Source organism: Mesoplodon bidens (genome assembly GCF_964165515.1).
Source record: "Mesoplodon bidens genome assembly, chromosome: 20".
In the NCBI taxonomy this organism is placed as follows: Eukaryota; Metazoa; Chordata; class Mammalia; order Artiodactyla; family Ziphiidae; genus Mesoplodon; species Mesoplodon bidens.
The window spans coordinates 32,550,749-32,566,558 of NC_138181.1; the positions used below are offsets into that span (position 1 = coordinate 32,550,749).

Here is a 15,810-nt window from a genome sequence, read left to right on the forward strand (position 1 = left end):
CAAAACAACAACAAAAAAAAGCTACTGACATACATGTAGATTTACAATAGGTTTCAATTGATCATTTCCAAACCATAAAAGAGATCAGCCATGCCATGATACATGGTACTTGATTGATAAATGTTTGTGTCAATAAATGATTCACAATAAATCCTCAATGGTTTGGGGATTTTTTGGAGACTTCCTTGAAGGCATTGGTTCAGTGCACTGTAGTGATTAAAAAGCATATAAATCCTCAGGATTCAATTAGAACAGTAGTGGAAGTGATTATACATATAAATCTATAGAAATAACATATATACACATATAGAAACTGTGTGTGTATATATATATATACACATACACACCCACACACACATCTCATATAAAACTTGTGTATTAGTACCTGGGATAGCTCAAGTTTTTCAACTTGTCAAATGTTTAGGACACTGAATCTTGTGTTATTCATTCAGTGCTCACAAAAAACCTAAGAGGTAGGAAATTATTTTTCCTTTTTTTTTTGGTTAACATTTCAAACATGTATAACCAATGAACATGGCCTAGGTTTTTTTTTTATTGGTACTCACTTCAGAAACTTGAATCCACAGATATAAGCAGTATATAACCAGAAAGTTACAAGTAAACACAGATTATACATGCAAATTTCTGTTCACAGAGGTCACATATGCAGTATATGAATTAGAAGCGTGCGTCTAAGATTAAGGCCAAACTGGTTTTAAAATGCAGAAATGTAAAATTACATCTTGAAAATATGAAGAGATGGTCTACACACTTCAAAAATCAAATGTGCTTATACCAGATGTATGACAGCTACAGGGTTCAAGTGACAAGCAGTATCGCAAGAAATTAACACTGGTCAAAGAGAATGGGAATATTTTTACATTTCACTGAAAAATACAATGACTACTAGAATACGAAATCTAGCAGGAACTTAGGGAAAAAATTACAAAATCTAAAGCCAATTACTTAGTATTTCTTATTACCTAAACAGCATGACATTAAAAAGAAACTGCACCTGCATTTTAATTACCAATCTCACATTAATCAAGTTCTCAAAAATTGAAACAAAACCAAAAAATGCTTCGAACTGCAAATGAAAAGTCTGCAAGGCTCAGATTAAAATGTGGAATGTTTCAGATGAAAGTAGTAAAAATACAATTGGTTTTGTTCTTTATTGAATGGAATCAAAAGTTTTGACATTTCTTTGAAGCTTGGAACTACTAAATTTCATTTCTCTGAATGTTTCTACGTATCTTTCTTAGTGGTGCAAGTGTCTTAAGTAGCATATGAAGTCAGTCTCTAACAAGTATTTCTGTCTGTTACCATTTTGATAAAACAAAAACAATTCTTCATTAACTTAACCGTATATGTATTTTTGCTCTAACACTTAACACATGAACAGACGTCTATTATTTTTCCACTATAACAAAAGAGTACAATAGTTTTCTTCTAACTATCTGTATTGTATTTAAAAAAGGTTAACATTTAAAAACAAATAACCATTATTTTCTTTGAATTCATTAAGCTTCTTGCACATCTTAAGCTTCCTTCTTCTGCCTGCGTTCTTCTGCCAATTTATTCAGAAATTTCTTTAATTTCTGATAATGAGGAAGGCTGCTGCAATGAGTATTCTTTGCAACTTCTTCATTTGTATAAAAGAGTGAACACAGCTTACAGTAAAACCCTGTTTTAGGTATCACATAGTCTATACCAACAGGAACATTGGGCTGATATGGTCCAATTCTATACTCATCTGGGATTGTATAGTCCTCCTTGTTTTCATCACTTTGGCCATCTGCGTTTTCACTTGTATCTTTATTGGGATCATCAGCATTCTCAGCAGACACAGCACCTGGTTCTGTATTTTCCTCATTTTTAATTCCATTTTCCAACGCTGCTTCGTTTTCTTGGTCAAGTTCCTCGATCTTGTCCACCTTTTTTTTTTTTTTTTTTTTTTTTTTTGCGGTACGCAGGCCTCTCACTGTTGTGGCCTCTCCCGTTGCGGAGCACAGGCTCCGGACGCGCAGGATCAGCGGCCATGGACCACGGGCCCAGCCGCTCTGCGGCATGCGGGATCCTCCCGGACCGGGGCACGAACCAGTGTCCCCTACATCGGCAGGCGGACTCTCAACCACTGCGCCACCAGGGAAGCCCATTGTCCACCTTTTTAAGCTTTTTCTTGGCAGTTGCTGAAGCACTCGCATTTGCATCTTTTTTCACAACTTTGTCTGATGGTTCCTTTTTCCCATCAGATGCCACATCCCCTAAATTAGCAAGATCTGTCTCATCTCCCACTGAACTGCCACTTTCTAGCAGTGCTGCTGCTGCTTCTTCATCTACAAGTAGCTCATCTTCAGATTCAAGAAGCATGTTAGGTTCTTGTTCTGCCTGGTCATCCTTTGTATCTTTTTCACCATCTTCTCCTGATTTCTCTTCTTGTTCTTTACCTTTGGTTGTACTTTCAGCCTTCTGGGAACCATCAGTTTTGGATTTCTTATCACTTGGAGATTCTTTGCCATCTGGAGAGTAAGATCTTTTCCGGGACTTATCTTTTTTCAGTAAGTCAATGCCTCTGTTGGGAATCCTGAGTACCAGTTTTTTGTATTTTTCAGACAGGTCAACTTTTACACATCTTCCTTGAAACCAAAGGGCCTTTTTCAAACAGTGGTCAACCATTGCCATTGCATCTTCTCTGGTCTCCATCTCAATAAAGGCCTGACTTTTCATCCTCATCAGTATATAATTCTTAATTTTCCCATAAGGCTCAGCGAGCTTGAGGACAGCACTGTCAGAATAGCCAGAATGAGGTAAATTGCTGAGATGTATCACACGTCCAAGTTCTTGTTTTTGATCAAACTTCTGGTCTGGCTTCCCTTCAGGTTTCTTTATTCTTTTATACTTCTGGGATAAATGAACTCTCACTGGCTTGCCAAATACTAATGCTGGTGTGGTTGTGTAATAATCCACCGCAGCCTGAGCATCTTATGTGGTTGCCATTTCAATAAATGCCTCATTAATTTTATTTAGAATCAGATGATTTGAAATAACTCCAAATGGTTCCACCAGCTGTAATAGTTGATATCTCAAGTTTTTCCCTCGCTGGAAATCCATGATGTGAACAACACGGCTAGTTTCCACTCTGCCCTTTTGCATGTGTCTTGGTCCTTGCAGGTTTCCATTTCCAGCACCCAGATTTCCTCTTGGTCCAACTGCCGGTCCCCCAAGATGAAATGAGGGAGGCGGAGGTCCCAGAATTCCTGGTGCTGGGTTTGTAGATTGCTGCAACATGAAGGGATCACCCATTGTGTGTCCTGTATCATTGTCAGGATTCCATTCTGGGTAGATTTCAAGAAGAAGCTGGCATCGACGACTGTGACTTGCTCCATTGATATGTTGACTCCACTCCTTATTAGAATGAACTGGCAAATCACATATAGAGCACAGATGGGGATAACCCTTTGGTAAGAGTCCATGGAAGTCTTCAATATTGCTACTTGGAGGAGCGCCCCTCTTTTTCTCAAAGAGAGATCTCTCTTGTAAGGGGCCAGGACCACGTCCCATTCTCTCATACTCACTGTCAAATTTATGATAGTTATGCGAGGTCTCACCAAAAAAAGAATCATCCCTACACCTTTCTCCATCTCTTAATCTGTCATCTTCATAATCCATTCTGTCATAATAACCAGATTCTTGAGAACGACTTCCATGGTCATAATCAAGCACTGGGTTGAGACTAGGACCACGATCATCAAAACTATCTCTTCTAAAGTGCCTTTTTTCTTCCCAGTCGTCCCTAGGTACTCTGTATGGTGGCTCCCGTGTAGCAGATCTGCCATCTCTACCATAACTCAGTGTAGGGCCTTCTTCAGTTCTCCTCCTTTTAAGCTGTAGAAGGATTTGGGGCAAGTTCTCAGGAGTAATCTTGTCCTCTGGATAACGACTCAGTTCATCTAAGTCTCTAGCAGACAGACCAAAGCTGGCCAAAATGTTACTGGCCTGGTCTGCATCTCCACGGTGTTGAGAAGACAAAGGGAGCGGACCTCTACTTCCAATGTTAAATATAGACTGCAAATTATGGGAAGAAGTACTAGCAGAAGACAGTGCACTATGAGCTCCTTGTTGATTCAATGAAGAACTCATTCCAAGATTCATTAAACTAGCAAGGCGTGCAGTACCCTGGTTCATCCTTCCAAGAGATGCTGGCATACTTAAAGACTGGGTAGCAGCAGCAAGAAGGCCTATTCCTGCTGCAGACAGGTCACGCCCATGACCCTGCGAGTCCCTACCGAGAGATGACTGCTGGAATGACTTGGACATTGTAGAACTATCTCTTGTCTAGTTTACAGATTAAAAAAAAAAAAAATTTAGAAGATGGCCAAAACGAAAGCTCAAACTGGAAAACTAGGTTAACTTTGCTTCAAAAAATGGTAACGCCAAGAAAAAGGATCAATAAGGACTGTAGAATCTTCTTCAAGCTGAGAACCAGCAGACAACTCTTAAGGAGAGGGAAGAGGAGAGGTACCTCTCTCGAAGCGAGCGGGACGCTGAGGCTCCCACAATCCCCCGCAGCAACGGCGCTGTAAGAGGTCTATTTTTCCATTTTTAATGAGAAAAACTAGAGCAGTTACAAAAATTGCTCAGACACTTGTCTAGTAAACTGCATTTCCTGGATCTGAACCCAGCAATTTGTCTCTGAGGGCTGAGCTTTTAACAGTGCTACTATATTAGATTTGATTCTTTATTATCTATATTAAGAATTTAGAGGATTTCTTACAGAAAAGACATATCAGTGATTCTAGGATGTTTTCAGGCTTCTGATCAGTTAGCAAAATAAAATATGCATACAAAAATGTGTACATGCTGTATGCTTAGCGGGCAAAATTTTCACAAACTTAAAAATTTATGGAACTTCAGTTCAGGGTCAAGTTACAGAACATTTCCCCCCAGGAGACCCTCATGAGCTCTTCTTTGAATCTTAAATCCCAACTCAAGAGTAACCATTCTCCTGCCTTCTAACAGCATTGGTTAATTTTGCCTATTTTGGTATATTACATAAATGGTGAAACATAGATTTTGTGTCTTCATTTCTGGCTCCTTTCACTCAAGGTTGTGTTGGTGACATTGATCCAGGTGTTGTGTACACTTGTGTTCATTGTCATTGCGGTAGGGTGTTCTATTTTGTGAATATGGCGTAATTTATGTGTCTCTTCTGATGGGCATTTATGTAATTTCTAGCTTATGGTTATGAACTGTGTCGTTCTGAACATTCTAGTACATGTCTCAGGTGAAGAGATGGATGTGTATCCATTGGACACAGGCCAAGGAATGGTGTTGAGTCAGTACGAATGTAGTGCGGGCCGTCCAGGTGCTCCATGGACTAACCAATGTTTGATTGTGTCCTATCTTTTTCATTTAAGTCATTCTGGTCCGGCTATAGTGGTATCTCATTATGGAGGCTTTACTTGCATTTTTTTGACACATGAAGTTGATCACCTTTTCATATTTGTTGGACTGGCTCTTTTAACATCTTTCTCTGAGAAGTGTTAGTTTAAGCTTATGGCCGACTTTTTCCCCTGTGTGTTGTCTTTTGCTTTTTGAGAGCTTTCTTTACATGTTCTGTGAGCAAATCTTTAATAAAACGATGGTCATCTTTTCTCACTCTGGATAGTGGTGTCTTTTGATGAATAAAATTTCTCAAATTTAATGACCCAGCCTATTGCTTTTTCTTTTACTGTTAATACCTTTGATGTTTGCAAAACCTTTGACTACTCAGAGGTCATGAAGATGTCCCCTGGTGTGTGACTCTAGAAAATTTCTTTTTACTTTTAGATCCGCAGTCTCTCTGGAATTGTAAACGGTCTCTAGCTGCATCTGACCTGGAACCAGTCAGGCACACTCACGTTTTTAATACTTCATCACCATAACGGTCTTGACAGCTGGTAGTATAAGGCCTCGAGCTCTGCTCTTCTGCAGAATTGCTCTTTATATACTTAGCTTTCTGTATTTCTCTGTAAATTTTAGAATTGGCCTGTCAGTTCGTGCCAGCAAAGAAATCCTGTTGGTTTTGGTTTAAGATTGGATTAAACCTATTGATTTGGAGAGAATTGCTAGGTTCACAGTATTGTGCCATTTTGTACATGAACATGGTATATATCTGCATTTCTTTAGGTCTTGTTTAAAATTAATTTATTTTTGGCTGTGTTGGGTCTTTGTTGCTGCACGTGGGCTTTCTCTAGTTGTGGCAAGCGGGGTCTGCTCTTCGTTGCTGTGTGCGGGCTTCTCATTGCGGTGGCTTCTCGTGGAACATGGGGTCTAGGCATGCAGGCTTCAGTAGTTGTGGCACGTGGGCTCAGTAGTTGCAGCTTGCGGGCTCTAGAGTGCAGGGTCAGTAGTTGTGGCACACGGGCTTAGTTGCTCTGTGGCATGTAGGATCTTCCCGGACCAGGGCTCGAACCCACGTCCCCTGTATTGGCAGGCGGATTCTTAACCACTGTGCCACCGGGGAAGCCCTCTTTAGGTCTTCTTTAATTTCACTTAGTAACATTCTAACAAGTCACTCCTTAAATTTACTCATAGATTTCACATTATGCTGAGGTACATGGCACCTTTAAAATTTTTTCCATTTTTCTGTTGCTAGTATTTAAGAATACAATTGACTTTTCTGTTTATTGGCTTTGTATCCAATGTGAATACTTGCTAAATAATATGGCATTTGAATTTAATGAGACAAAAAGGACTGGGAAAGTTTGTTAGAAATAAATATAGAGATGCACAGACACATACCAGTCATTAGATTATCCTGAAGAATTATTCTACTTACAACCAGTCATCTAAAGGAAAATGTTTTTCCTGGGATTTAATTTTAGGATAATACGTGTATAACTTATCTTCAGGAAATACTGTTTTCCCACTTATATTTGTATCTGGAGCTGAGGATTTGTGAATCAAATCTTTGTGTGCAAAGATTTCTTCCTCCTTAGGTTAAGAAGTACACATGCTCTAGACTTAAATGGGGAGATCTCAAAATACAGTACTTGTTGGGAAGATAACTGGCTATAAAGAGTCCTACTCAGAAGTATTGAATGAAATCACCTTGCTTGTATAGCTTGGCAAAATCAAGTTTCATCTATAACTATAAGGAAATTCAGCTAAATAGTGAAGTATCTGGGAAATTTACATAGAAAAAATGCTCATACTGCAAACCAGAACTGCCTTGATCATATGGTACTTATATAGGAATTTGGAATATTTTCACTCAAATAACATTTAATAAAGAACTAAGACTCAGTATTCTGGGAAGAGTTTGAAAGCTGTAACCTAATATCTTTACATAGGGCAAGAGAATTTGAGTTCTAATGCATGTAAGAGAAGATAATTCATATAGAATTGCACTTAAAATTACATTGTTTCCCCTGACTGCTCCTCTTGGCTATTCTTGAATCCAATTTCCTCTGTACCTTGATAGAATGTATTAGAAGTCATAGTTGAAACGTATGGCAGTAAATGAATTCAAGTGATAGTCTTGTTAGGTTAGGAACTCTATTTAGAAACATCTTTTATATTCTTTCAAGTATCACACTTTACAGTAGTCAGTGACTTTAGTATAGAAGCCAACCTTCCCATCCATCTTTAATAAAATTCTATTTCACTGCACAAATATATTAAGTCCTACCATGTACCAAGCACTATGTCATTGATAGAATATATAAAGGTAAATAGACCAGTGACTGCCATAAGATTCTCACCCACACCCCCACCTCTAACAAAATAAACTGTAACTATCTGAATCTGAAAGCAGGGTTAATTCAGGGTAAAATATACTCTGTTCCACATGCAACATTTTTTTCTTTGTAGTGTAGGAATTGGCCTTTCATATTTTCCTGTAGTCCATGAGATCTCTAGAAATATTGGATCTCTACACAGAGTTTGGGCTTTATCACCTGTGAAACCAGTGAATGGAAACAAATACAGTTCTAATGCCTGTGTGATTTTTAAAGGGATATCAACGGAGAATGACAAAATAGACCAGCGATGGGGGAGCAAAAACCTCATATTTACGTCGCCTAACCTGCCCTGTCATGTTTCCACACAATCGGAGCTTTACCTGGGAAATTGCCCTCTGCACCACAGTGATCAGTTTCTTCCACATGTATGGGCTTTTGCTACAATGGATGGATGCTTTATATATGGAGATTATCCTTAGTGTATCCTAACAAGTCTGAAAATTTTATCTCGATTTAGATTTGACTACAGAGTATTTCTGACATACTGATAAAATATATACAGTATACATGTAACACGTGTACATAGGTGTATACATGTATTTTTCCATGCAAAGAGAATTATAATTAAGTAATTTATTTGTAAGCAATAAATCATGACCTGTAACACCTCTGTATCAAGAACCCAACTAAATGCTGAGATATTCAGGAATCAGAAAGATGGTATCCTTAGGCCTGGAGAGCTATCAAAGGTAGCATTCTAGAAAAATAATGGAGTACAGCATACAACATATCGGGGGTAGGCACAAGGTATTCCAACATTATACTAATCAAGCAGTTTTACTGAAGTGCCTGAATCATGATTTTTAAAAGCATAGATTAAGTTACTTTCCTTTAGATCCTCTCTCTCTGATTTAATACCCTTCTGATATCAGTGAAGAATTAAGCTCAGACAACTTAGCATCCTGTGTGTCCTGGCCACACGTGCTTAAAATATGAAAACGGGAATTTGTGATAGTGAATCTAGTTACCGAGCCAGCTCAGAGTCCGGAAGGGAGGTGATGACATAAACCACACGCTCCATTCCACAGTGCCTTCACAGCACGGGACATAATAACTCAGACACATTGAATTTGGGTTTTTTAAAGGTTTTGCTCAATAGAGATTATGGATATCTATAGATACAGATATTTGAAGGAATTCACACATTGATTACCTGTTTTCCTATTGATAAAATTTCCTTCTCCATTGTCTTTTAATAAACCAAGGTAAAACAAAACTAAATAAGCTCATGTTTTACGTAGCTAATGTTTACATTTCTATTCATCTTTCTAAAGTGCAGGTGAAACTGGCATTATTATTGCTGCCGTACTGAAATAGTTACCATTTGTGGAGATACCTATAGAAGCATTCAGGGTCTTCTCTGTATCAAACGGAGAAGATACACATGCAGGAAAGTTTGAAAGCATAGTGTGTAGGACACTGCACACCCTGGGAGGGGTCAAGCTCCACTTGCACCCCCTTTCCTGGCAACTGTGGATAAACTAAAACATTATTATCTCCCTTTCACACTCCCTGATACTTGTTTCATGTTTGAACTATCCAACCTGGAGTTATCTATTCGAATCTTCCAAGCAAAGAACGTCCAGGGACAAAGGGATTGTGAGCTGTGAGGGGAGAGAAGAGGTTAGGCAATACATGACAGTGCATGCCTGGTACACGACCATCCGGCATGAATTACTCATGATTGTCTCCATCTAGGGACTCATCATCTTTGATAGTTTATCACCTGCATTCAGCTGAACTTGAAGACTTTGAGCTCTAACGTAGTTTAAGCTTTAGATCCTGCCCAGGGCCTACAATGTCATTTTCTGGCTTACAATATTTTCCTTATGAATAATTTGTGTTCCTGGTTTTTCGGCAAAATTGAAATTCTTTCTATGACTATACACTCTCCATGACCGTGTTTTTGGTTACTTTAACATTTTCAATATAAGCCTCAGACTGAGTTATTAATAGTCAGACTTGTTAAGGCTTTGCATCACTAGATATGAAAATTATATAAAACGGACAAGCCATGTACGTGGAGCCCTAGTCGAGAGACAAACAGAAGCTCCGATCTGAGAAGCATATGAACTAGAGCAGATGCTCTGAATTTTGGTCCCAGATGTAAGAGTGTAACTCTGAGGAACTCACATCTCTGAACTTCACCTGAAACTGGGGACTCTTGAGGCTGGAGGTCATCTCTAAGCAAAGCTCTATCTTGTCTACCCCAGTTATCGCAGATGAAAAGAGACATAGGTAGGGTCTCCTGGATTGAGATAACCCCCCTTTAATACCATCCCCTTTGATACTTATAACTGGGATGTGGCTTGGGCCGGCAGCCACGACAGGCCTCTTCTCACCCCATCTCTGACACAGCTGGACGCCCACAGGACTCGCCACACACGGCAGGACCCTTTGGCCGTGCAGTCAGGGGAACAGCAGAGCATCCACTCCCCATAGGCAGGCAGATCCTAAAGCGAGGGGAAAGAGGTGTGGAGGGTTCCCACCAGTTCCTATGTCCAGATGTCCCTTTTTCTCCCGTGGGGAACAGGGAGGAAGGGATGGAGTGAGGTGGGATTAACTAGCTCCCTTCATGTGGGAACTGAGCTACATGAGGCCGAAGGCCTCTTCAAAGACCCTGAGACCTTGTGGTTAGGAGAGGAAAAGATGCTATTTTAATTAACATGTCAAATAAAAATGCTCACATTTCACATAAAAATGTGCTCTTGGTTAAGACTCATGAGCTATGAATTATTATACTTCTAGTAATTCCTGGTGTAACAGGCATACTTAAAATGTATTGCCTCTTTGGAATCAGTATTTTTCTAGGAATAAACAAAAGGGTGAATCTTTGCTTATAAATTATATAAATGTTTATATACTCCATAAATTCTGTTAGAGCCCTCCAACAAGACATAGTAATAGAGAGTGCTGTCTTCAAGCCTCTAAGTGCAAAATATCTTATCACCGAAAAATGTAATGGATGCTGTAGGACAGTGATAAACACAAAAACTAATAGAGCAGTCATTTCATTTTGGGCTTTGAAATATGTATCACCTTTTCCCATACTACTTCAGAAAATTCAAAGGAAATAAAGGAGTACCTGGATGGATTTGATTTAAAACAAGTGTGGCTTATGCGATGTGAGATCAGGGGTTTGATCTGGGTTTCCTCTTCCCTTCAAGTATCTACAGCCCTCATGAACAAAACTTCTGCCACTGGTTTTCCAGTGGTTAGTTGCTTAGTTTCTTAGAAGTATTAAATAAATACTAAAGGCATGAAGTAAAGGTACAGAAAATACCTATATAAGTAAAGAGCAAAATAGAAAATTAAAATGAAAGATCAACGGATTAAAATTTTAAAAAGTCTAGAATTGGAACTATAGTTGGGAGTAACCGTATAAGGCATAGAGCCCTTCACACTTTTTTTTTTTCTTTTTTTTTTTTTTGCGGTACGCGGGGCTCTCACTGCTGCGGCCCCTCCCGTTGCGGAGCACAGGCTCCGGATGCGCAGGCTCAGCGGCCATGGCTCACGGGCCCAGCCGCTCCGCGGCATGTGGGATCTTCCCGGACCGAGGCACGAACCCGCGTCCCCTGCATCGGGAGGCGGACTCCCAACCACTGCGCCACCAGAGAAGCCCGATCCCTTTCTTTGAGTTGTTTTCTTGTTTATTGTCAGCATCCTCACCTAAATCTGTCCTTTGCAAAAACAGCCATGTTCTCACCTCTACCACCAGTGACCGTGCCCGGTGCTGAGCAGGGGCTCAGTAACATTTGCTGTGTGAAGGAATGGCAGGGCATTTGTTATCCACAGGGACAAACACGGTTCTTTTGGAAACCTAATTTTTCTGAGCCAAGCTGAAAATAAAGTGCACAAGTGGGAATTAATATATCGAACGGTGTTTCTAACAACATCCCCAGAGCAGATGCTGTGAACACTTCATAAGGTGCTGCTTTTACCTTCTCAGTGAAGGCTGGGAGCACATGCTCCAGTGCAGCCTGGTACAGGTCAGTGAAGGCTGGGAGCACATGCTCCAGTGCAGCCTGGTACAGGTCACTGAAGGCTGGGAGCACATGCTCCAGTGCAGCCTGGTACAGGTCACTGAAGGCTGGGAGCACATGCTCCAGTGCAGCCTGGTACGGGTCAGTGAAGGCAGGAAGCATGTACTCCAGTGCAGCCTTGTGCAGAAAACCTACAGGAGACAGACCAGGCAGTAGAGTCTGAGCTCTCTGGTGTCTGATAGCTCTGCCTGAAGCAGGGATAACACCTACAGGGGCTGTAAGAACTAGTGGAAGGTGTGTCTTCAAACAGTTCCCCATAAGTATGATTTCTCCAAACTGCTTTTGATATGAGTTGGGCAGCTTGTCATAACATCGTATAGGACTTGCTCCCTGGCCCACATCAAGGTCTGGGGCACAGGGACCATGAATCTTGTATGACTTTTGGACCCCCAGCAAAGGTTGGGTTGGTTAGCATGGGAACCAACCATGTGATTACAGGGTTGAAACTTTCAGTCCTATCCCTGACCTCTGGGGAAGTGGGGAGAGGGGCTAGAGGTTAGATCAATCACCAATGGCCAGTGATTTAACTAATCATGCCTATGTGTTGAAGTCTCCATAAAACCCCCCAAAGGATGGTTTGGGAAGCTTCTGGGTTTGTGAACAGGTGGAGGTTTGGAGAGAGTGGTGCACCTGGAGAGGGCGTCAAAGCTCTGTGCCCTTTCCCCATGCCTTGTTCTATGCATCTCTTCCATCTGGCTGTTTGAGTTATATCCTTACATGATAAACCACTGATCTTGCAAGGAAAATGTTTCTCTGAGTTCTGTGAGCCACTCTAGCAAATTAATTGAACCTCTAATTTATAACCAGTGGGTCAGACATACAGGAGACAACCGGGACTTGCACCTGGCATCTGGAGCAGAGGGTAGGCTTGTAGGACTGAGCCTGTGGAATCTGATGCTGTCTCTGTGTAGACAGTGTCAGAATTGAGTTAGGGTGTAGGAAACCCGGCTGTTGTTTGGAGAATCACTCAGCGTGTGAAACCCACGCCCCCAACATACACTCACACATTTGAATTAGGTCACAGACCCTTACAGAAAGCTGTGTAGATGCCAAACCAAGAGACCTGCTTCAGCCACGCAGTACGTCACAACACACCTAACAGACCAACACGGTCCCTGAGAGCACAGCTCTTCTCTTGCCAGAATCCAAACTCGGATCTATTTGTTTCCAAGATTGGTCACACGCACACACCCACACACCCGTTAGCCAGTCTGGTTTAAGTGAACTTCTGTCTTCCTAATGGTAGGGACCTACAAGGTAGATTCCAGCTCTGATGGACTGCAAGCCCTAGAAGGTCACCCGACAACCACTATTTATACATTCCTTTCTCTCATCTCTTAATCACCCTGCTCCCCACACTGGGGGCCAATCTGATTGGTACTGTCTTAGATTTTTCTATATCTGTAATGCTGAGAATAAGTCCTTATGTATAGTAAGAGAAGCTGAATGAATGAAGGGCTGGAGGAATAAACATTCAAGTAAATGAAGAGCCAATGAAGAGATGTAGGAAATTGAATTATGAAATGAATGCTTTTCCACCGGAGCCCATCAGAAAATTCTGAAATAGCAAATGTCGATTCTTAAAAGCCATCATCTAAGTGACCTGGCAGAATATTACCTAGTTAATGCACCAGGGAACACATTTTCCCTCTTTCCCCATAGCTTTTTCATTTGCAAAATGGGTTTGGAATAATGCTTGTTAACTAGGCAATTCGGGGAAGGGTGTGATGAATAGAGTAGGGATAACTGAAGCATAAACATCTTGCCAACACAGCGTCTGGCTTCCCGCCGGAGGGAACGCTGGGAGAATTGAAAAAGATCACAAAGCAGTTACTGAATGACCTGAGACACAACACATTCAGTTCCCAGCTAGACTCTTTTACCAAAAAAAAAAAAAAAAAAAAAAATGCAGAATAAAGTTCGTGATCTCAGAATGACATTAACCATTCTAATTTAGCTGAGCATCCTCCATGGGTTGAAACAGCATGAAATGAGGAAAAGAATAAAGAAAAGACAAAAGCAGTGTTACCTTTAGCAAGTTTTCCTCTAAAATACCAATATAATTTATTCCACGGTAATGTATTGACCACCCCAGTGATTGCATCCACATTTTACAGAACATAGCCCAGGTGTGTGGATAGAAGAGGGTAAAACTTAGGCTGTGTTTTTCAGAAATTGGCCTGTGGCAGTTGATTTTCTTTATTGCAAAATGGGTTGCTGCTTTCTTTGAGATGGAAGTTTATGGCTCAGTCACCTGTAAAATAATCATAAGCTTCACACTTCACATCAACAGCACATGCTTAATCTCTATGCCATCTACATTGCACCACATGTCTTAGATGTTAAAGAGTAGGCTTTGGAAGCAGTAACGTAAAAGACAATTTTGCCCACATGAAAATGACTGACCTTTATATGGAAAGGATGCAAAGTTAAGAGGCAAGTGATAAAGTGAGAAAGTATTTGCTTTATAAAATATGAATCTGAAGATTAATTCTCCTGATATGTAAAGAGCTTCTGCAAATCAATAATCATCTATGAGACTAAGAAAAAATCAGGCACTCCCAGCAAGGGAGTTATAAATGGTTAAACATAATAAAGGACATTCGGTTCAACCTCACTAGTAATCTAGGGAAATACAACCTAAGAGAATGGTGAGACATGTTTGACTATTTCATAGAAAGGAGTCATGTTTATATCAACTGAAAGTCATGTTTTTCAAATACCACTAGGAGGAGTTTAAATTGGTGCAGGTATTTTGGAAGGTAATTTGTTATTGAATGCTAAAGTGTTTGTCTCCTATTATTCATTAATTTAGTTCCTTGGTATTCTGGAAGAATAGTTGTCCATTTGCATTGAAGGCAAATATAAGGATGCTCAGTGAAGCATCATTTGTTATAAAAAAAATTGGAACATTCTAAATGTCTATTAATAGGACAATTAAATAACCCTTAATATATACTTATCATGAAATACTACACATTAGTGTAAAGAATATATATATTTATATGGATTAAATAGAAAAATTTGTTATGTTCAATAAGAAAATTTGTTTAAAAATTTTAAAAAGCAAAGCAATCATTTACATTTTAAAGATCTGTGTAAAGCATTATACATGCATTAAAGAATGCTAGAAAACAATGAGCTCTGTGGAGGAAGCAGCATTGGAATAAAGGGAGTAAAATAAGTTTGATAATGTGTTTTTCTTTTATGTTTCACAATACAAATGCAACCCTACATTGCTTGAATCATTTAAATTAATATGTAAATAATTACATGGTCAGGGACTTCCCTGGTGGTGCAATGGTTAAGAATCCGCCTTCCAGTGCAGGGGACATGGGTTCAAGTCCTGGTCCCGGAAGATCCCACATGCTGCAGAGCAACTAAGCCCGTGTTCCACAACTACTGAGCCCACGTGCCATAACTACTGAAGCCCGCCTGCCTAGAGCCTGTGCTCTGCAGCGAGAGAAGCCTCCGTCCGCAATGAGAAGCCTGTGCACTGCAACGAAGAGTAGCCCCCGCTTGCTGCAACTAGAGAAAGCCTGCATGCAGCAACGAAGACCCAATGCAGCCCCCCCCCAAAATTACATTGTCAAAGATTCAGAATAGGATATTAGCTGAGAAGGAAATACAGATGATTTACAGGTTAAATCATGGTTAACCTCTTGCTAATGTTCAGGTAATAAAAAATAAACATAGTTTTAATGAGTTTACAGATGAAATAGTATCTATTTTCAAACTTTAACTTTGTTTTAGTTAATTTATTTTAATTTATACACACACACACCTATAAGTTACATATAAATTTTGGAATACATTTCAAGAAACACACACAAGGTGCTGAAAAATTGACGTGGACTTTCTAGAGGGTCATCTGGCAGTGCCTGTGAAAATATAAATTTCCCTTAAGTATCAACCCGTGAATTACAACTCTAAGAATTTATTTTACAAAAATACTTGCAAACATGCAAAGATATGTACATGAA

At 40.0% G+C, this 15,810-nt stretch overlaps 2 protein-coding genes across 2 annotated transcripts in view; both read right to left on the bottom strand.

Annotated features, from left to right (window-relative positions):
- The window catches only part of CSMD1 (CUB and Sushi multiple domains 1), a gene marked incomplete at its 3' end in the record, with an annotated part of 1,732,394 nt that overhangs the window by 677,866 nt on the left and 1,038,718 nt on the right, over nucleotides 1–15,810 (bottom strand). The gene's annotated exons all lie outside the window — the stretch shown is intronic.
- Nucleotides 1,141–4,582, bottom strand: LOC308608180 (matrin-3-like). Its single transcript, XM_081220902.1, has 2 exons — nucleotides 2,164–4,582; nucleotides 1,141–1,934 (listed from the first exon to the last, which is right to left on the bottom strand). The coding sequence occupies exon 1, from the start codon at nucleotides 4,315–4,317 to the stop codon at nucleotides 2,983–2,985; it is 1,335 nt and encodes a 444-aa protein (XP_081077028.1). The 5' UTR covers nucleotides 4,318–4,582; the 3' UTR covers nucleotides 1,141–1,934; nucleotides 2,164–2,982.